The 21,777-nt window shown below is 51.0% G+C and overlaps 1 protein-coding gene across 1 annotated transcript in view; it reads left to right on the forward strand.

Moving 5' to 3' along the window:
* Window positions 1-11,713: 11,713 nt before the first annotated feature.
* LOC115083528 (zinc finger protein 850-like) overlaps window positions 11,714-21,777 on the forward strand; it is a 111,372-nt gene continuing 101,308 nt past the window's right edge. Inside the window, 1 exon segment of the mRNA XM_029587407.1 lies at window positions 11,714-11,922. Coding sequence (XP_029443267.1) covers window positions 11,760-11,922 — 163 coding nt within the window. The 5' untranslated portion in view covers window positions 11,714-11,759.

A 21,777-nucleotide genomic window follows, 5' to 3' on the forward strand; every position in this document is an offset into this window, starting at 1 on the left:
TTTCTGTTGCAGTCTGATACTGCAGGCGAAGTAGGAGTAGTGGGGGGACCCTTGGGCCGGCCTACCTCGAGTGATAGGGTAGGCCGGGAGGCGGAGCCAGAGGCTCGAGGTGTTCACCCGGGAACCAGGAACCCCCCAGGAGGAGCCCATAGGGTTCTAGCACCTTGGGACTTGGGCAATAGAGAGAGTCCAGTGACAGGGATGGCGATAAGCCGGGATGAGAGCAAGGAAGTCCAAAGGTACTTGGTAGGCCGGATACTGAGGCAGGCGGAGGATAGTAATAGAGTCTCTGTGGCAAGCGGGAACAGGAGCAGGCGTAGCCTGAAACAAAGTCTGTGACAAGCAGGAGCTGGTGCAAGCTGTAACCTGGAACGGATTCCGTAGCAAGCAGGAACTGGAGCGTGGGATAAACACTGTGGATCCATAAAGTCAAGAGGCTGCCAATGAAGAGTGGGTGACTCGCCAGAATGATGGCTACTGCCTGGAGTCAATACCCTTATTAAATAAACATACACAGGCTTACGGTGACTCCAACATCGCTCTAAGCTTCAACAGCAAGAGGAAATGTGGAAAAAAGGATTCACACTCACAAAGAGGGGAGTAGCTGGCTTGTTACGGCGGTTACTACCCCAAATCAAATAAGCCTGATACTTCACTTTCGATGCATATACAGCAAAGTTCTCTGATTCAACGGCAGGGGAGAAGAAAAACTGATACTTCACACATCCAGCAGAGGCTCTCTGCTTCAACGGCAGGGAGAAGAAGAAAAGAGGGTTCACACTCACAAAGCGGGGAGTAGCTGGCCTTGTTACGGCGTTACTACCCAAACCAAATGTGCCTGATAACTTCACTTTCGATGCACATCCAGCATGGCTCTCTGCTTTCAACGGCATGGGAGAAGACTTATACGTCACGCATATCCAGCATAGCTCCCTGCTTCAACGGCAGGGGAGAAGAAAAACAACCAATAAGGGCTAATAACATAGTCTGGGGAAAACAAATAAGCATGGGTGCAGCTTGCTTATTGCCGGGGCCGGCGGCTACTACCCCCTAACGAATCAAGCTAGATATTCACTTGGATGCAGGCTCCATCACTGCTCTCTACATTAAAGGTGGGGGTGGAAGGGAAATAGAACCAAGAGCTAAGAGAAACAGATAAGTATGAGAGAAAATATGTGTGAAGCTTGCTGGGCAGACTGGATGGGCCATTTGGTCTTCTTCTGCCATCATTTCTATGTTTCTATAAGAACATTTTGCCTCACTGGAGCCATCGGAGGCTCATTCGTCGCCTGGCCCTACAGTCTCCAGTGTTTTGGGTTTCTAATCTCCCTATTTTTATTGGAGGTGTATGGAGGAAAGGAATAAAACCTGATGAAAGAGGTCAGGAAGGAACGGGGGGGGGGGGGGAGGAGGCATGGGGGGGGGAAGGGGATCAAGTAACAAACTACTCGGAGATAGTTTGGAGACGATCTAGAAGGGTGGGATAGAATATATGAGAAACTCGCAGAGCGAAGCTCGCAGAGGTTGAGGCTTGCGGATTCCCTAAGCTGAAGGGGAACCCATGGGAAGACGGAGTGGGCTACGAATTCACCATTCTGCAGTATCGATTGTTTCTGGGTAAAATATGGCTGACCTGACTCGCATGCTTTCATGGAATGTAGCCATATTGGGATCTCCTATAAAGAGAACTAAGTATTGGCATCCCTCAGAAGGCCACAAAACTAAATTGCTTGCTTGCAAGAGAACGCATTTGAATGATAAAGAACATGTTAAAGAGTCCTCTTCTTTTCATCCTAGTTTATTTCCACAGACACTCATATTTTGACTTATACAAAGTTCTACATGTATTATATTATTTCAGTTATTAGTTTACATTGTAAAGCGCTATGCTGAATTACTGTTTGAAGTAAACCGAAGGTGGATGTTACCTATGTGCCCCGGTATATAAAAATCTGTAAAATAAATAAATAAATGAAAAACTGATGAGATTGGGTCAGCCAGGTTGTATTATTCTTCTGCAGAGGGTAGAAAAGGGAGGGGTAGCCATATGTTGGGTAAAGGGGTGGCATTTGATCATATCTCAACGCATAAAGACAAAGAAGGTCGCTATGTTATTATTACAGGCCCATTCTCTGGAGAACCTGTAACAATTGGGAGCATATATGCCCGAAATATGTATTCACATGCCTTTTTTAATCTCTGATGCATAATTTGGTGAACGCACCACAGGGACCCTGTATTTAGCAGGAGACTTTAATTGTGTGGTAGACCCAACCGTAGATAGAAGGTCGCCAACCTAGGTCATAAAAAAGATATATCGTACTTTTGTAAACATCTACAGTGTATAGATGTGTGGAGGATATTCCCTGTACATACCAGGATCAGTCCAGATGGTGGGTTATGTCCCCCGTCCAGCAGATGGAGTCAGAGCAACTTTGGAGGGTGCTGACATATTAACCCGTGCACCCCTCCCTAGATCCTCAGTATCTCTCTGACTCCAGCAGATAGGAGTAGGGGAACCTGAGCTTCCCCTCACTGGTAGACATCTCTCCACACTTTTATTTTCCTGTTTCCTCTAAGGTTGGATCAAGTTATTTAACGTAAAAAAAAAGTGGTTTTGTTCAGACTCTGGTTAGAGTTTGGGGCTTCCTTGCAAGCAGAAGCAAACCCCAAGCTTAGCCTGAGGTTTGCTTCTGTCTTCTTTTATTTTTTTCTTCCAGGCTATAGGGTTCGTGTCAGTGCCCAGGGCGGTGGATGCTGGTGGGGCCAGTCTCTTCCCCCTAGCCATGGTTGTTTCCCCAGCGGCCCCGAGACGCGCATTCCCCGGGGCAGCCACAGCAGGAGGTTCCATCCATTCCCCTGCTGCCTATCGACGGGGATAAGGTTGAGCGGAGGTGTCTTTCCTGCTCCCCCTGTGGCGCAAATCCCCCTCGGCTCCATTGCTTCTCGTGGCCCCCCCCCCCCGGTCGCCTCCGAGCATGCCGAGGGTTCCATGATGCTCGGCCTGTGGCGGTCCGGAGTCGCGAGGATCGCGTGAGGGGCTATGCTCTAGGTCCCTCCCTGGTGGGGAGGGCACTTCCGGGCCACCGATGACATCTTTTTCGCGTGCCCTCAGCACGCCGTTGCACTGCAGGGAACGGCGGCCATTTTGGATTCAGGAGGACACTATGCTGCCAGCATCGAAGAAGACGGGGCGGATCTCACGGACCATACCACTTACCGACCTCTTCTCGCTCCCCGTGCTGGGGCCCCCCTGATCCCTCAGGGGATTCTACTATGGTCCCCCCCCCCGGGCCCCCCCCCGGCGTTCTCTACTGAGTTCATTGTGCTTATGCACAATGCTTACTTACAGTGCTGGAACATCCCAGGGACCCCGGTTCAGAGCCTCTCCCACCCAAGGCTCCCAGGCTAGCGGAGGACACCTGCACCGGACCCGGGCCCTCAGGAGGGGTCCCAGGGACCCGCCAGGGAGCTTTGAGAGTACACTCTGCACTCCCACTTGCGGGAGGAGTGGCTCCTTTTCAGGATTTGGGGGGGGCCAGCCGTCACCACAAGGGGATGACCCTCTCCTGGCCACCCAGCTGAACGGAGATGCGCTGCCCGATTGGTCGGTGTTGGGCAAAAGGGGCTTGCTTCGGCAAGCCCCTTTTGCCCCAGCACCGGCCCAATCGGGAGGAGAGAGGGAGGGAGTGACTCGAGGAGCGAAGGCGCGCTGCCCGATTGGTCAGTGCTGGGCAAAAGGGGCTTCCTTCGGCAAGCCCCTTTGCCACAGCACCGGCAATCGGGAGCGAGGCGCAGGGAGGGAGCGCAGAATGAACTTTTTTACTGCATCCGGTGATGGGAGGGAGTGACTCGAGGAGCAACAAAAAAACCCATATTTCCGATGGTCTCTTAGGCCAGTGGTCCCCAACCTTTTTGCACCAGGGGACCGGCTTCAAGCAAGACCATTTTTCCATGGCCTGGCAGGGGCGGGGGCTTTGGTCATATGGGGGCGGGGTGGTGGTATGGAGGGGTGGTTTTAGTGCACACTTATCTTTTAATTATGACATTTATAATGTGAATGTGACTCAACTCACCATAGGTTCTCACATGCATGGCACACTGACCCATGATCGTCACGGGGCTAGAGTTTGTAAATTACAGTTTGTATCCACGGGAACCCCCTGACCCACCAATAATGGATGCCAACGCAGAATTATGACATTCCCCATACAACACACCCTACAAAAAAGATATTTGGTTCTGGTGACATCTCAGTAACAGCAACTCAAACTCCTTCTACTTCAGGCTCAATAGCCCTACTTATGAAAAGACAGCAGTTTACCACCAATGCATGTCCTCTTGAGAAAACACAACAAATAAGACCGATACAAACGCTTACATGCTAGCAAAATATCTCATCTCGGTAACAGACACAGAACCGACCTAACATACTCCCTGCTCTAGAACCTACGGCCAAAGAACGCCTGCGTTTCCCAAAAGTGGACGCTATAGTCTGTGCGGTCTCAAAGCGAACAACCATCCCCGTTGAGGGTGAAGTTGCACTGAAAGACGCACAGGTCAGATGACTGGAGTCCATCCTTAAGCAGGCCTTTAACACAACAGCAATGTCACTGCAGATCGCGTCTGCTGCGTTCCGGTGGCATGTTCCTGTTTACTTCTCTCAAGAGACGCGAATACGTCCGGAGAAATGATGGAACTGGTGGCATCCTTCCTCTCTGACGCAAGCTCAGATCTAATACGCACCTCAGCTAGGGGCATTGCCTCGGTAGTAGCAGCCAGAAGACAACTATGGCTACGAAATTGGTCTGCAGACGCAACATCTAAAGCGAATCTTACAAGAATGTATTTTAAAGGATCTCTCTTTTCGGAAGTGAATTGGAGAAGTGAGAAGTTAGCCAACAATTGGGCGAATCTATAGTGCCCAGACTACCGGAAGATAGGAATAAAAGACTCAGCATTCCTTCCCAAGACGGGACCAAGGGCAGAGGATCGCAACGCTTTAGACCCTACAGGAACACCACAGTTCCAGGAATCTTGACCATCCAGAAGGCCCCAGTCCTTTTGGAGCAGACATTCCAAGAGGGGAGCAGGGACAGGGGCAGGCTCCGGCGGCGTGTCCCACAATGAGACAACACCGGCCCATCCACAGGAAGAAAGCCATAGGGGGTCGACTTGCCCTCTTCTACCAAAGATGGGTCGAAATAATGTCGGACAAATGAGTCCTAAACATCATTCGAGAAGGATACTCTCTGAAATTCCACAGCATCCCCTCGAGACAAATTTATCAGATCCCCCTGCCACTCTCACTCCAAGAGACTGGCAGTAGAACCACATAACAAGACTACTCAGTCTGAAGGCAATAACTCCGGTGCGCATGCCCCCAACAAAATACGGGGCACTATTCCATCTATTTTATCGTTCCCAAGAAGGAAGGGGTATCCTGAACAATCTTGGACCTCAAAAATGTCAACCGTCACTTACGAGTACCACACTTCCGCATGGAATCCCTGCGTCTTGTTTATATGGCAGTACACCAGGGGAGTTTCTAACCTCCCTGACCTTTCTGAAAGCCTACCTTCACATTCCAGTCCATGGGGACCACCAGCGCTTCCTGCGCTTTGCGATTACTGTGTCACCATTACCAGTTCCGGCTACCCTTCGGCCTGGGCAACCGCCCCCAGGACCATTACCAAAATTATGGTGTCGTGGCGGCAACATTGAGGAAGGAAGGGATCCTGGTACATCCTTACCTGGACGATTGGTTAATCAGGGCAAAGTCTTCGGAGGAGAGCCAGCAGGGACCAACAGAGTCAAGAGCTACTGCAGGATCTCAGATGGGTCGTGAACACGGCAAAAGCAGTCTACAGCCCTTTCAGTCACTAAAGTACCTGGGAGCCCGGTTCGACACCAAACAAACCAAAGTATTCCTCCACCTCCGAGGAGAAGGAAGTTGATGGAACAATTACGATTGATGGGACTACCTTCAAGTCCTCGGCCTCATGGCATCAACCCTGGAAGTCGTCCCATGGGCGAGGGCCATATGCGACCGCTCCAATGGCTCCCTACTGTCACGCTGGAACCCACTGTCCCAGGACTACTCAATTCACCTCCAACTACCAGCAGAGGTTCGGGCCTCAGCTCCAATGGTGGCTACAAGAAGACCACCTAAGCAAAGGAGTAAGCCTATTCCCACCGAACTGGATCTTGTTCACCACAGATGTGAGCCTGCAAGGATGGGGAGCCCACTGTCCAGAACTGAAGACCCAGGGACAATGGAACAAGGAAGAGGCGGAATGGAACATAAACCGCCTGGAAGCCCAAGTAGTCAGACTAGCATGCCTGCAGTTCGCCACAGACTCTGGGGCGAGACAATCAGAGTAATGTCGGACAACACGACAATGGTTGCTTACGTCAACTGCCAGGGAGGAACCAAGAGCCAACAGATGTCTCTGGAGATAGACCCTCTCATGGCATGGGAGGAGATAAACCTACAAGGGATTTCAGCCTCCCACATCATGGAAAAAGACAATGTCTCAGCAGACTACCTCAGCAGAGAGAGCCTAGACCCAGGGGAATGGACGCTGTCGCCCACAGCCTTCCAACTAATAGTAAATTGCTGGGCCCTCCCAGCCATGGGCCTACTGGCAACCCATTCCAACACCCAAGTTCCCAGGTTCTTCAGACGCAGACGAGAACCACAATCCCGGGGAACTGACACACTCGGCAGGACCTGGCCATAGGAAGACCTACTATATGCCTTCCCCCCATGGCCACTACTGGGCAGAGTCATCCGCAAGATAGAACATCACAGGGGACTAGTTCTACTAGTGGCCCCGAACTGGCCAAGGCAACCATGGAATGCAGACATGTGAAGACTACTTGTGGGGAACCCTCTATGCCTACCTCCACACAGGGACCTTCTCCGGCAGGGTCCGATCCTCTTCGAAGATCCGTCTCAATTCTCTCTTATAGTCTGGCCCTTGAGAGGACTCGCCTGAAGAAGAGTGGTTACTCTAAGGCAGTCACTGACACCCTGCTTCGAGCGCGCAAGTTCTCCACATTTATTTATTAAGGGGTTAAACAACTCCAACCACCCTTAAAGTGACCGATGCCTCTATGGAATCTCAATCTAGTATTAGATTTGCTAGCGAGAACTTCCTTCAGACCAACTCTCGGCCTGTCACTACGTTTCCTAACCTTGAAGTTGGCATTCTTGGTGGCAATATGTTCAGCTCGTTGCATCTCCGAACTTCAGGCACTATCTTATTGGGAACCGTTCATTAGGTTCACATCTGGAGCCATACAGCTGCACACTGTCCCCTCATTCTTACCGAAAGTGGTTTCCCAGTTTCACCTGAACCAAACCATCTCGCTACCATCTCCAGATGAACTTAAGGACTTGGAAGACTCACGCCTTCTTCGCCATCTAAATGTCGGCAGACTCCTAGTCAGATACCTGGAAAGATCGGAACCTGTGCGAAAGACGGACCACCTATTCGTCCTTCACAGCGGGAAGAAACAAGGGGAAGCAGCCTCACGGGCGACCATAAAACTGCTGGATCAAAGAAGTAATCAAGGTGGCCTACTAGAGGCAGGTAGGCCCATGCCTCTTCAAGTTAAAAGCTCATTCGACGAGGGCCCAGTCAGTATCCTGGGCGGAAACTAAGCTGCTGTTGTCTGCCGAGATCTGTCAAGCGGCGACGTGGTCCTCCATACACACCTTCTCCAGGTTCTACTGTCTGAATGTTCAGGCCCGGGAGGACACAGCCTTTGCAAGGGCAGCACTAAGTGGGTCATGGGCAGCCTCCTGCCCTGTCTGGGAGTAGCTTTTGTACATCCCATTGGTCCTGAGTCCATCTGGCTACACGCTAGGAAATGGAGAAATTACTTACCTGATAATTTCATTTTCCTTAGTGTAGACAGATGGACTCAGCATCCCACCCACGGCTGCTCCAGAAATCGAGAACCTCGGGTAACAAACCTTGAGACTAAAACAAGTACGGGAAAGCCATGTCTTACCTCTAGTTCAAGACACTCATAGTTTGCCTAGTGTCAGCGTTGATTGATTGAGTGCACTGGCTGTCTCCAGTTTGGAAATCAGTTGAATCAGTCCAAGGTTAATCAAGTTATTTAAGCACACATATATCCACAATAGCTTTTCGAGGAGAATACTGAAGAGCTAAGCTACATGCACGGGTATATGGAGAGTGATGTCAGCTTTGAAATTTGACTCTGTCTCCCATCTGCTATCAGGAGAGCAAAATATCCATTAGTCCTGAGTCCATCTGTCTACACTAAGAAAAACAAAATTATCAGGTAAGTAATTTCTACACACATTCCAGTGGGAGCATTGAGAGGAGAGGATCACCTTGCTAGTGGCTGAAAGGAATCAGTAAGTTTTTCCTTGGGACATTGTCTTTTTTAAAGTATTGGGGCAAAGTTAACTATTTGGGAATATTATTTTAGTGTGTTTGTGCTGTTAATAGTCAGTAAGGCAGTGGATAAACAAGTTAGACTGTATTTTTAAAGTCAGTAAGGCAGCTAGTAAGCAGTAGTGTGTTTATTTTTAAAAATCTGTAAGGCAGCTAGTAAGCAGAACTGAGTGTTTGTATTAAAAAAAAAAAAAGTAGCCAGAAGCTAGAAATAAGCTAGGAGCAGTGTATACCTAGGTAAAAAGGTTGAAAAATTCGCTCAGTTACTCACCTTGGAAAGGTGTTGAGGTAGTGTGATTTGGTTTGATTAGGTACCAACATTTGTTAATCAAGAGAGCAGTGAGTCACTCTGGCTGACTAACTGAAGTTAGAGTGTTTGTATTTCCCAACCCACCCACCCCTAGCTCATCCTTTAATTTATAGACAGGTGCCACTTTCACAAAAAAATCAAAACCAAGAACAAAAACTTTATTGAGAGTTTTGATCAGTGCCTTGTAGACCACTACCAGACATATAGGGGCAGATTTTCAAAGGTTACGCACGTAACATACGCACATAACCTGAGGAAATCTGCCCCTGCGCGCGCCGAGCCTATTTTGCATAGGCTCGGCGGCGCGCGCAAGCCCCAGGACACGCGTATGTCCCGGGACTTGCTAAAATGGGCGGTCCGGGGGCGTGGCCGAGTGCCCCGACACAGCGGCCTGTATCGGGACCTGGCCAGCCGGCGCGTGTAACTCCATCAAACAAGGTAAGGGGGGGGATTTAGGTAGGGCCGGGGGGGTGGGTTAGATAGGAGAAGGGAGGGAAAGGTGGGGGGGGATCCAAAAAAGTTCCCTCCAAGGCTGCTCCGATTCCGGATTGGCCTTGGAGGGAATGGGGAAAGCCATTGGGGCTCCCTTTGGGCTCGGCATGCGCAAGGTGCACATGTGTGCACCCCTATGCACGTGCCGACCCTAGATTTTATAACATGCCTGCGGCAGCGCACGCATGTTATAAAATCGGGTGTACATTTGTGCGCAGGAATTAAAATCAGCCCCATAGTGAATTCACTAATACATTTAAAGGATGTTAATTAGACACATTCCTACTCCCATAGCAACCTGAAACTTAACTAGGAACTGAACAAAATTGAGATGAAGGCAGCAGTCCTGCAGCAAGAGGGGGGCTTCCCAGTCTTTTGTATCGAGTGTCACATGTATGATTTTTTACCCCCAGTGAGAAGCTGTACATGTGCATGCGATGCAAAGAGCTCCTGGCTCTCAGAGAACGAGTCCGATCTCTGGAGGCTAGAGTGGCAGACCTGGAGGAGCTGAGGCAGACAGAGAGGTATATAGATGAAACTTTCAGGGACATAGTAGCCAAGTCCCAACTTCAGACTGGCAGCCCTGGTGCTGCCTTGGAGGAAGAAGGTCTCATGATTAAAGAGCATCAACCTGGTGCAGCGGGAAAGGATCCTGTAGCAAGGACCTGCTCTCCAGGTGATGCATTGTCCTTTCGCACTGAGGATATCTGCCCAAGGCCTACTGCCCAGGAGGGAAGGGTTAGGTCGGCCGTCATAGTTGGTGATTCGATTATTAGGAATGTAGACAGCTGGGTGGCTGATGGGCGTGAGGATTGCCTAGTAACATGCCTACCTGGTGCGAAGGTGGTAGACGTCACTCGTCACCTAGATAGGATTTTAGACAGAGCTGGGGAGGAGCCAGCTGTCGTGGTACATGTGGGCACCAACAACATAGGAAAATGTGGGAGGGAGGTTCTGGAAGCCAAATTTAGGCTCTTAGGTAGAAAGCTTAAATCCAGAACCTCCAGGGTAGCATTCTCTGAAATGCTCCCTGTTCCACGCGCAGGTCACCAGAGGGCAGGCAGAGCTCCGGAAGTCTCAATGCGTGGATGAGACGATGGTGCAAGGAAGAGGGATTCAGTTTTGTTAGGAACTGGGGAACCTTTTGGGGAAGGGGGAGTCTCTTCCGAAGGGATGGGCTCCACCTTAACCAGGGTGGAACCAGACTGCTGGCTCTAACCTTTAAAAAGGAGATAGAGCAGCTTTTAAACTAGAACAAGGGGGAAAGCCGACAGTCGCTCAGCAGCGCATGGTTCGGAGAGAGGTATCTTCAAAGGATACTAATGATGCACTAGAATTAGGGCATCCCGACAGTGAGGTTCCAATAATTAGAAAAGTAGTCCAAGTGCCTGTAACTAAAAACTCACCTGAGCTAAAATATTCTAACTTATCCCTATCAATTAAAAAGCAGAATGAAAATACAAACAAAAAACAAACTTTGAAATGTTTGTATGCTAATGCCAGAAGTCTAAGAAGTAAGATGGGAGAATTAGAATGTATAGCAGTGAATGATGACATAGACTTAATTGGCATCTCAGAGACATGGTGGAAAGAGGATAACCAATGGGACAGTGCTATACCGGGGTACAAATTATATCGCAATGACAGAGAGGTGCACTCGGGAGGAGGTGTGGTGCTTTATGTCCAGGATGGCATAGAGTCCAACAGGATAAACATCCTGCATGAGACTAAATACAAAATTGAATCTTTATGGGTAGAAATCCCTTGTGTGTCGGGGAAGACTATAGTGATAGGGGTATACTACCGTCCACCTGGTCAAGATGGTGAGATGGACAGTGAAATGCTAAGAGAAATTAGGGAAGCTGACCAAATTGGCCCTTTCAAAATTCTGAGTGCAGCCCCTCGCTCCCTGCGGGCAGATTTTCTAATTCTTTCCCGGGGACGGAGGGAGGGAGCTCCCGGCATCAGCGCGGCCCCTCGCTCCCCGGGGGCAGATTTTCTAATTCTTTCCCGGGGACGGAGGGAGGGAGCTCCGGGCATCAGCGCGGCCCCTCGCTCCCCGGGGGCAGATTTTCTAATTCTTTCCCGGGGACGGAGGGCGGGAGCTCCCGGCGTCGGCGCGGCCCCTCGCTCCCTGCGGGCAGATTTTCTAATTCTTTCCCGGGGACGGAGGGAGGGAGCTCCCGGCATCGGCGCGGCCCCTCGCTCCCCGCGGGCAGATTTTCTAATTCTTTCCCGGGCTTCTCCTTTTTATTTCTATCCTTCTCTGCGTTTCTATGGCAACAGATGTAGGATTCTCCTGCCAATAAAGTTATCGGAGTCTGAATCTGCGCTCTCACCGGGCAGGGGGCGGGCGCTTAGCAACCAGACTCCGCCCTCTGGCACTGATTGGTCACAATCTTCCTCAGGCTGAGCAGAAGGATCGCCCCTCTAGCTCTGATTGGTCAGAATCCCCCTGAGGGTGAAGACACCTAAAAGTCCCGCCCCTCTGGCACTGATTGGCCACAATCCTCCCGCTGGTGATGAGAGCAGGAGGAAGTAGAACAACTTCCTCTTCTTTCTCCGCCATCAACGGGGAAACAGCCCAAACCTCATCCCAGGGAGCGTGCAGGGAGGGAGCCAGGGCTGGAAATCCTGCTCTGGAGAAGGGGCAGGAGAATGGCTGCAGGGCTTTCTGCTCAGCAGGTAGGAGACTGGCAGGAGGGGGGCAGGGGATGCAGCCTGGGACTGATCCCATCCCCCACCCCAGGGACGGTGCAGGGAGGGAGCCAGGGCTGGAAATCCTGCTCTGGAGAAGGGGCAGGAGAATGGCTGCAGGGCTTTCTGCTCAGCAGGTAGGAGACTGGCAGGAGGGGGGCAGGGGATGCAGCCTGGGACTGATCCCATCCCCCACCCCAGGGACCGTGCAGGGAGGGAGCCGGGGCTGGAAATCCTGCTCTGGAGAAGGGGCAGGAGAATGGCTGCAGGGCTTTCTGCTCAGCAGGTAGGAGGGGGGCAGGGGATGCAGCCTGGGACTGATCCCATCCCCCACCCCAGGGACCGTGCAGGGAGGGAGCCGGGGCTGGAGATCCTGCTCTGGAGAAGGGGCAGGAGAATGGCTGCAGGGCTTTCTGCTCAGCAGGTAGGAGGCTGGCAGGAGGGGGGCAGGGGATGCAGCCTGGGACTGATCCCATCCCCTCACCCCAGGGACCGTGCAGGGAGGGAGCCGGGGCTGGAAATCCTGCTCTGGAGAAGGGGCAGGAGAATGGCTGCAGGGCTTTCTGCTCAGCAGGTAGGAGGGGGGCAGGGGATGCAGCCTGGGACTGATCCCATCCCCCACCCCAGGGACCGTGCAGGGAGGGAGCCGGGGCTGGAGATCCTGCTCTGGAGAAGGGGCAGGAGAATGGCTGCAGGGCTTTCTGCTCAGCAGGTAGGAGGGGGGCAGGGGATGCAGCCTGGGACTGCTCCCATCCCCCACCCCAGGGACCGTGCAGGGAGGGAGCCGGGGCTGGAAATCCTGCTCTGGAGAAGGGGCAGGAGAATGGCTGCAGGGCTTTCTGCTCAGCAGGTAGGAGACTGGCAGGAGGGGGGCAGGGGATGCAGCCTGGGACTGATCCCATCCCCCACCCCAGGGACCGTGCAGGGAGGGAGCCGGGGCTGGAAATCCTGCTCTGGAGAAGGGGCAGGAGAATGGCTGCAGGGCTTTCTGCTCAGCAGGTAGGAGACTGGCAGGAGGGGGCAGGGGATGCAGCCCGGACTGTTCCCATCCCCCCACCCGCTCAATCCATTCCCTGCCGCCCCTCAGGCTCTTCTTCCTGCTTCTCCTGCCTTGCACAGCTGCAGCTCCCCTGCTCTCAGTTTCTGCTTCCTGACATGTCTGACAATGGATGGTAACAGTATCTATACATGGGATACTGTGCCTAGGACACAAAACTCTTCCTGCCCTGTTAGAAGCTCATTGTACCCAGTGAGTTCGCCCTGTGTAACAGAACCAGATGTTCCTGATGTGTTGGGAAACACTTTGATACAGCTTGGGCTTTATTATTCACTGATTTGTCTAGGTGGTGATATTTAATATTCTGACTCGTGCTGACATTTGATATTTCCTAGCGTGTAGCAGATGGACTCAGGACCAATAGATATAGTGTACGCCTGATAGTTGGGAGACAGAGTCAGACTTCAATGTGACGTCAGCCTGCATATACCCGTGCAGGAAGCTTAGCTCTTCAGTATTTCTCAGTCTCCTAAGCACAGTGTTAGAAAATCTTAACCTCTACAAGACAAGCCCCACTCTCCTGCGGTGATACCTAAGGGTCCCTCCCCCCGTTGAAAAGTGATTTCTGAGATCCTTCAGAGGGTAAGCCTCAGTCTGGTAGCCGGTTCCTGGCGTGGACTTAGCCCCAGAGTGGCTGAGAGGCAGCGGGTGCAATACAGAGCGCGGCGGTGAGGGTATTTTCCCGCTCCCCCTGCAGCCGGAGACCGCCCAGCACGAGACTGGGAAACGCAGAGACAAGGTAAGGTAGAAAACTTTCTTAGTCTCCGGCCTCCGGGGCTCGGTTAGCCGCGCAGTTGGTCCTTCCGGCGTCTGTTAATTTGGGTTGAGCAGCCCCGTCCGGGATAGACCTTGAGCCGGTGCGAGGGTCCTCACATGTGGAGACCCTCCGGGGGTGGAGTCACCATCTTGCCCGCGTGGTCGTAGGCACCATTTCCCCCGCTTCATCGCCGCTTCATCAGCCGCTTCATCAGCGTTTTGTAGTACCAAAAAAGGAGGGGTCCTTCGTCCCATTCTAGATTTAAAATGAGTAAACAGATGTCTGCGCATCCCAAGGTTCCGCACGGAGACGCTCCGGTCTGTGATCGCGGCCGTCCTTCTGGGAGAGTTCCTAGCATCTCTAGACCTCACGGAGGCATATCTGCATGTCTGCATCAGGAAGGATCATCAGCAGTTCCTGAGATTTGCAATACTGGGGCGGCATTATCAGTTTCAGGCTCTACCCTTCGGTCTCGCTACGGCGCCCAGAACCTTCACCAAGATCATGGTGGTAGTAGCGGCACATCTGCGCAGAGAAAGGTTGTTAGTGCACCCCTACCTGGACGATTGGCTGATTCGGGCAAAGTCGGAAGTTCTTTGCCCGGAAGCGATCCAGCGAGTGTTGCAGCTGTTGAAGGCACTTGGCTGGGAGGTCAATATGGCCAAGAGTCACCTGATCCCCTCCCAATCCTTGGAGTATTTGGGAGCTTTGTCTGGTACTGGAATTTCTAGCGGGGGCTTCCTTCAGACCAATGTGCAGTCTGTCACTATGCCTCTTAATATTGAAGACTGTATTACCTGGTAGCAATATGTTAAGCCCGGCGCATCTCCGAGCTACAGGCACTATCATGTCGGGATCCGTTCCTTAGGTTCACTCCAGGAACAATACAGCTTCACACCATCCCCTCCTTCCTACCAAAAGTGGTTTCCAAGTTTCATTTGAACCAAGCCATCTCCAGATGAACATAAGGACTTGGAAGACTTCCGCCTTCTTTGCCATCTAAATGTCGGCAGACTCCTGGTACGATACCTGGAACAATCGGAACCGGTGCGCAAAACGGATTACTTGTTTGTTCTCCACAGCGGGAATAATCAAAGTGAAGCTGCCTCGCGAGCAGCCATGGCTCACTGGATCAAAGAAGTAATCAAGGCAGCCTACATAAAGGCAGGAAAGCCCTTACCCCTGCAGGTGAAGGCTCATTCTACTAGGGCCCGGGCATATCTTGGGCAGAAGCCAAACTACTGTCGCCCGCCAAGATCTGTCAAGCAGCGACGTGGTCCTCTCTACAAACCCTTCTCCTGGTTCTACCGCCTGGATGTCCAGACTTGAGAAGACGCAGCCTTCGCAAGGGCAGTACTAAGTGGACCACGAGCAGCCTCCCACCCTGTCCAGGAGTAGCTTTTGTACATCTAGGGCAAGGCCTGGGGATTAGACAAGGAACTGAATGAGGAAGGACAGGACTGGATCAGACAGGTAACAAGAAAGCCCAACATAACATGATACTGTAACCTAATCAAAATCATCCATTGTACCTGAAGACTGGAAGGTGGCTAATGTAACTCCAATATTTAAAAAGTGCTCCAGAGCGAGATCACGTGATGTGGTAGCTGGGAAGACGTGTTTCTCTCTAGCTCCGGACCCACCTCAGCAATCATGTACCATCCCATCGCGTTAAGAGCTAAATCTAACCATCAGATATCACTGGGGACAAGGATTATGTCCCCGGTCAGTTTTCGCAACAAGGCAACTCTCCCAATGACCACTAAGCCCGGCAAGAGAGACAAGGAGAAAGCGAGAGCGCCCGGTGTAAAAGTGGCGGCCGCAACAAACAGTGAGTCCCTCTCCCCTTCGTTACTGTTTACGCTGGCCGATATCAAGGAAGCGATATGAGAGGCGCTCGACGAAAAGTGGATGGTGCTCACTGACCAGCTGGAGGAGGTTCGGGACACTCGCTGCACTGCCTCCACGATTAGCTGCTGCCGAGACATGGATATCCGAGCTTGAGGATGCCGGCGTGGTGACTGCATCCGAGATGGTGATGCATGAAACTGCTTTAAGTGATCTCCAAACCAAGATTGATAAGCTGGAGAATAGGACACGCCATGACAATCTCCGTTTCCTGGGGTTCCCTGAGAGCATTGAAGAAAGATAGCTGTGCTCAATTTTAGAAACCTGGCTCCTGGAGGCGCTGGCCCTTCCTCACCTACAGGGGAAAGGTGGTAGAGGAGCGGGCCCACCGGCTTGCTGCGTAAACTCCGGCATCTGGCCGGCCGCGGCTAGTCATCACTAAAATATTAAATTCAGCACATAAAGCAGAGCTTTGGAGGGCGTACCGTATGAAATCTGATCTGACATATCAGTCTCACCCCATCCGCATTTTTCAAGATTTTGCCACTTCTGTGTCCGCGGCCCGGAGGAGTTTTTCCCAGATCTGCTCTACCCTGCATAATAGAGGCCTTAGGTTTGCTTTGTTGTTTCCAGCACATCTGAGGGTTTTGCATGCGGCATGGGTTCATAACTTTTTGATTCTGCTGAACGAGGCAAAGATTTTGTGGCCTCTCTGGACACCTGACCGGCTAAATGGTCTTGGGACACCTAATCTGCATCTCACTTGCTTGTCTATCTGGCTGAGCTGGACTGACAGGTCGCCGGTCTGGACACCTGGCCCATATCTTAACTCTTTGTTAGTGGAAGCCCTTTGTTTTGTGGCTACTTTACCAGTTCATGCACTCATTTCGTTTTTTTTCCCTGGTTTCGATGGATCTGCAGTTATACACGGATTGGGCTCAAATTGCACGCAGACTATCATGGGCTCCTTTGTTCCTGCTTTGGCCAAGGTCATTAAACTACTACTGGGGACAGTGGGAGACCATCGAGATCTTTCGCGATTGGACTGGGCTCGGTCTAGGGAGACTTTCTGGTTTTCCCAAGACACAGTGGCATCCTGGTCTTGTAGACGGTCCAAAAGACACAGCATGTCTTTTGGACCGTAACTCAGCCTATCTGATCTTCTTGCTTCGTCCGGTGGGGAACTCGGGGCTTAGCGGCCTGTAGTAAATTACACCTGGGCGTAGGGAGGGTTTCCCTTGGATAAAGGGATGGATTTACTGGCATTTTACTCTGGAGTGATGAGGCAGAACTCCGGACACATCCTTACGTGATCCTTATAACTCCCTTGGGAAGGTCTTGAGAGTTAGGATGTGATAGAGTTCCAAGGGGGAGAAGTCAAAATGACTTGGTGGGCGGGGAAGAAGAGTGGGGAGGGGACGGAGGGGGAGCATAGGGAGGTGGATAGAGACAAATGGGAGTGAATCTCTGTAGATGATTGTTCATGTTGTGCCACTTAATGCTTGGTTTCTATTCCAGGTATTGTGGAAAGGAGGAATGAAGGTGGGAGCCTTAGCTGGGGAGGCTCTTACCAGACAACTTGGGAGATCACGGTGTTATTCTCTCTTTTTCAGCTTAGGTTATGAGTAATCATACTCAAGTGGTCTCCTGGAATGTCTGTGGGATACACTCGCCTATTAAGTGTTCTAAAGTACTTAGCCTGTTGAAGAAAAAACAGGCCCAGGTGGCTTACTTGCAGGAGACTCATTTTTCCGCAGCCGAGCATGGTAAACTGAGGCGAGACGGGGGGGGGGGGGGGGGGGGGGTGAGGTCTGCTTCTGCCTCCTCAAAGTTGGCAGGTATAGCTATCTTGATTCACAAGTGGCTTCCTCTAAAAATTATCAAAGAAATTGCGGACCCCCAAGGTCGCTATCTTATTAGTTACTGAACTCTATGGCCAAACTGTCGTGTTATGCAATGTCTGTGCCCCTGATAACTATAGTCCTAACTTTTTTAGAAGACTTTACTCTCATTTGATCCCATACTTAACAGACATACTGATTGTAGGAGAGGACTTTAACACTGTTTGAGACGTGACGCTTGATGCGTCTCCCCTATGTCGAGAACAGGGTCTGGGAAAAGGCCCTCAATTCTTGGAGGATAAATTGCATTTGTTGGATGCTTGGAGAATCTTACACCCAAGGAGCGTGACTTTACACATATCTCCCGAGCTCACGCATCTCAATTGAGGCTAACTATTTCCTTGTCAGTAGCCATGTGTTTCCTATGGTTCAGGACGCGGAAATTAATAATATCGTGATCTCTGACCATGCGCCTGTCTGGGTGGATTTTCAATTTTTTGGTTGGCAGCCTGGGGTAAAATTTTGGTGCTGTCCTTATTTTTTGGTTAATGATACACAGTTTTGGGACTATATACGGGCCAAATGGACGGACTACGTCGACCTTAATCAATTTCGCGCCCCCCAGTCGGCTCTATTTTGGTACACGGCGAAGGCGGTATTACGAGGTGATATAATTTCATACGTGTCCCACAGAAGGAAGGTTCTTAATAAAACGGATCCTGGCATTGAATACACAGTTACGGAAGGCTCGAGTTAGTTTGACTTCTGATGTGACTTCCCAGACTCGGGATAGGTATTGCTCCTTACAGGTGGCTCTAAATTCCCTTCTACACCAGCGTGCAAAAAAAAGTTTCATATATTATCAATTTCGTCTCTATCAATACACAAAGCGGGACGTATGATGTCCAATTTGATCCGATCCGCTCGCACCCATAGGTACATCCCTGCGCTGAAGGACCACTACCAATACGGTAATTCGGGATACCCCCTCTATATTAAAGAGTTTTAGAGACTTCTATTCTGTTTTATATTCCTCGGAGGGTGGGAGTGAAGAGGTATATGAGAATTTTTGCTCCTCGTTACCTCTTCCGAGTTTAACAAGGGAACAGAGGGAGAAACTAAACCAACCTATTTCGGAGGATGGGGTCCGCTTGGGTCATTCGTCGGGCTCTACCTTTTAAAGCTCTGGGCCCAGATGGTTATACCACGGAGTTCTTCAGATTACTAAGTGACAAGATAGCAGGCCCCTTGGCCACGGGGTTCACAGAACTGGTCAATCGGGGCTCCTTTCCGGTGCCTGAAAATTTGGCGCTTATTACCCTCGTACCTAAGGTGGGCAAGGATCCCCTTCTTCCTGAATCATACCGCCCCATATCGTTATTAAATTTGGACATCAAATTACTGGCCAAAATCTTAGCGGATAGGCTAGCTGGCATTATACCCTCATTAGTTGGAGACCATCAAGTGGGATTTGTTCGCCAGTGCTATGCACTTGCCAACATCCAACGAGTCTCGACGGCCATGACAATGTGCCTCCAAATGGATTCTCCTCATCTTACTATCAGTTTTGATGCCGAAAAGGCATTTGATTGGGTAGAATGGCGTTATCTTTTTATGTTACAGCGATTGGGGTTTAATGTTTTTTTCATGCAGGCCCTAAGGCTTCTATACACAGATCCCAAAGCAATTATCCTCGCGAACGGGGTGCAGCCGGAACCCTTTGATGCCCATTGTCACCCTTATTGTTTATTTTGCAGTTAGAACCCCTTCTTCTTGCAATACACCAGAATCGGGAGATTAGGGGGGGGGGGGGGGGTATGATTTGGCACGCGTATTTTTTAAAGTGTAGCGTTTGCGGACGATCTGCTGGTTTTTATCACGGATCCTCAGAAATCCTTGCCCGCTTTAGTGTGCATAGTCTGGAACTTCGGGGTATTCTCAGGGTTTATATTAAATGAGTCTAAATCATCTGCCCTGGCCTGTCCTCCTACCTTACCGGGGATGTGGACAGACGCCTTACCATTACAATGGGCTACAGATTATCTCTGTTATTTAGGGGTACACCTAATTCCTCTTACAATTCCTCTTTCACTGTTCTCTGCTCTTCAGCAGTTTTCCAGCTTCCTTTTCCATGTTTGTCAGTTCTGTAGTTAACATGAGTTGTAACAAAAGTCCATCTCCAGCCAATAGATTTGGACCTTTTTATCTCATCCCTTGTATTACTTGTAAAATAATAATTGTCAGAGCTACACAAAGCACAACACCAGGTACTTCCAAGTGGCAAGGATCCGACACTGCCAGAGGCAGGAGGCTGAGCTCATTGGAAGATTGGTCTGACCCAGCATGGCCCCTCATAGTTTCTTCAGATAAATATGAGAATAAATCCAGCTGAGATCTGATGCACACTGAGCCCCTCCTCGTGTCCCTGAGTGTTTCTGGTTTGTGTTTCAGGTGCGGGTGACGTTTGAGGACATCGCTGTCTATTTCTCCCAGGAGGAATGGGAGTATTTAAATGAAGGGCAGAAGGAGCTTTACAGGGAGGTGATGAAGGAGAATTATGAGATCCTGCTCTCCCTGGGTAAGGATTGCGTTACCTGAATCTTTATCAGACACAGGTCCTGATTTACTGAGGCTCATTTGTGATTTTTATTTCCTGGCTTTCCTTCACTCCAGAAATTTCAGAACATAATCAGGAGCTGCCCAGCGCTCCCTCTGCTTTAGGATGGGAGCAGATGGGACCCTAAGACCTCCCATGTGTGTATTCCAGGCTCCCTCCCCTTTATATCAGAGACAGCGCCTCCTCCAGTTCTCTAAGCAGGGCTACAAACTTGGGCTCGTATGGTTTCTCTTCTCCCCCTTAAAAGTTTCTGCTTTTTATTGAATTTCCTCTGGGGAACAGCAGCAAAGGCCTGAAAGAAATAAAAGTGCAGAACATCCCATGCTCTTCCCTAGTCTCATTCCCTAATTATTCAATCAGAGAAGCCGATGAGCTTGGAAGGGCCTGACCTACACTCGGTGAGCCCAAGCTTCCCCAGACCCTATAATCAGCTGCCATTTCTCAGTCTTTAACTGTAGCAATGATTCACAGATGTCAGAATAACTGAGCTGTGTGGAAAGAACCCACAGCAGAGGAGGATGGACCACTTCGGGCTCTGTGAAGGAGCCTTGGCTATCAGTGCTTGAATTTAATGGTCCACACCTATTATAAAAATACACTACTATTTGAGGAACAAAAAACATTTTCTAATCAAAAATTTCCTAGCGTGTAGCAGATGGACTCAGGAACAATGGGTATAGTGTACTCCTGCTAGCAGTTGGAGACGGATCAGATTTCAATCTGACATCAGCCCTAGTACATATACCCCTGCAGGAAGTGCAGCTCTTCAGTATTTTCTGTCTCCATAGCAGTTCGGGACTCTATGCATGCTCTCACAGCGTTAGAGTAATTTACCAAAGAAACCCAAATCAAGAAGAAATCTTACCTCTACAGACGAGCCCCGCTCTCCTGCGGTGACACCCATTGGGTCCCTCCCCCAGTTGAGAAGTCCCGAGGTGATTTCCGCGATCCTTAGCCCCCGGCAACGGGTGAGGCTGAGAGGCAGCGGGTGCAACTTCGAGCACAGCGATGAAGGAATTTCCCCTCCCCCCCCCCCCCCCCCCCCCGCACCGGAGACCGCCCGGAATGAGACCGGGAACGCCGAGACAAGGTAAGGTAGAAAACTACTTAAGTCTCCGGTCTCCGAAGTTCAAAGAATCACACAGGGTTGATCAGCCCTAGCAGGGCTAGGACCCCGGTCGCATTCAAGGGTCCTCCCACATGGAGATCCTTAGAGGTGGTCCGCATAATGTTCGCGTGGTCGCCTCCGCCATCTTGACCTGTTCGCCGCTCTGTCTGCCGCCTCAACCCATGAGCATAGAGGCGAGCAGTGCGCACAAATCACTTGTGCGCACATCGGCACGCGCATAAGTTCTCTGCGCATAGCGACACACATAGCCACACGCTTACTGTGCCGGGCGCATAAGTTTGGCCCGTGCGCACAGCGGCGCAAGCATCTTATTGAGCGCACCCAAACTAAGTGCACATCCTCGACGCATCGGGGTGCATAACTAAGCCACCCAGTCCCTGGATTTTATGCGCACAAGCCATGGCACCACCGGCGAAGAAGCTCAGGGCCTCAGCTCAGCATGCCACATTAGAGCAGCGCAGCATGGAGGCCACGGCCCTGTGTATACAGTGCGAGGAGGCCCTAGGGGATTCATCCCAAGGCCTTCCCCAACTGGGACCGGGATCTGGCTCCTCGGACAATATGCCGGACCTTGCGACTCCCAGCGGGAGCCTC

This window comes from Rhinatrema bivittatum, chromosome 2, assembly GCF_901001135.1.
Source record: "Rhinatrema bivittatum chromosome 2, aRhiBiv1.1, whole genome shotgun sequence".
NCBI classification, from domain to species: domain Eukaryota; kingdom Metazoa; phylum Chordata; class Amphibia; order Gymnophiona; family Rhinatrematidae; genus Rhinatrema; species Rhinatrema bivittatum.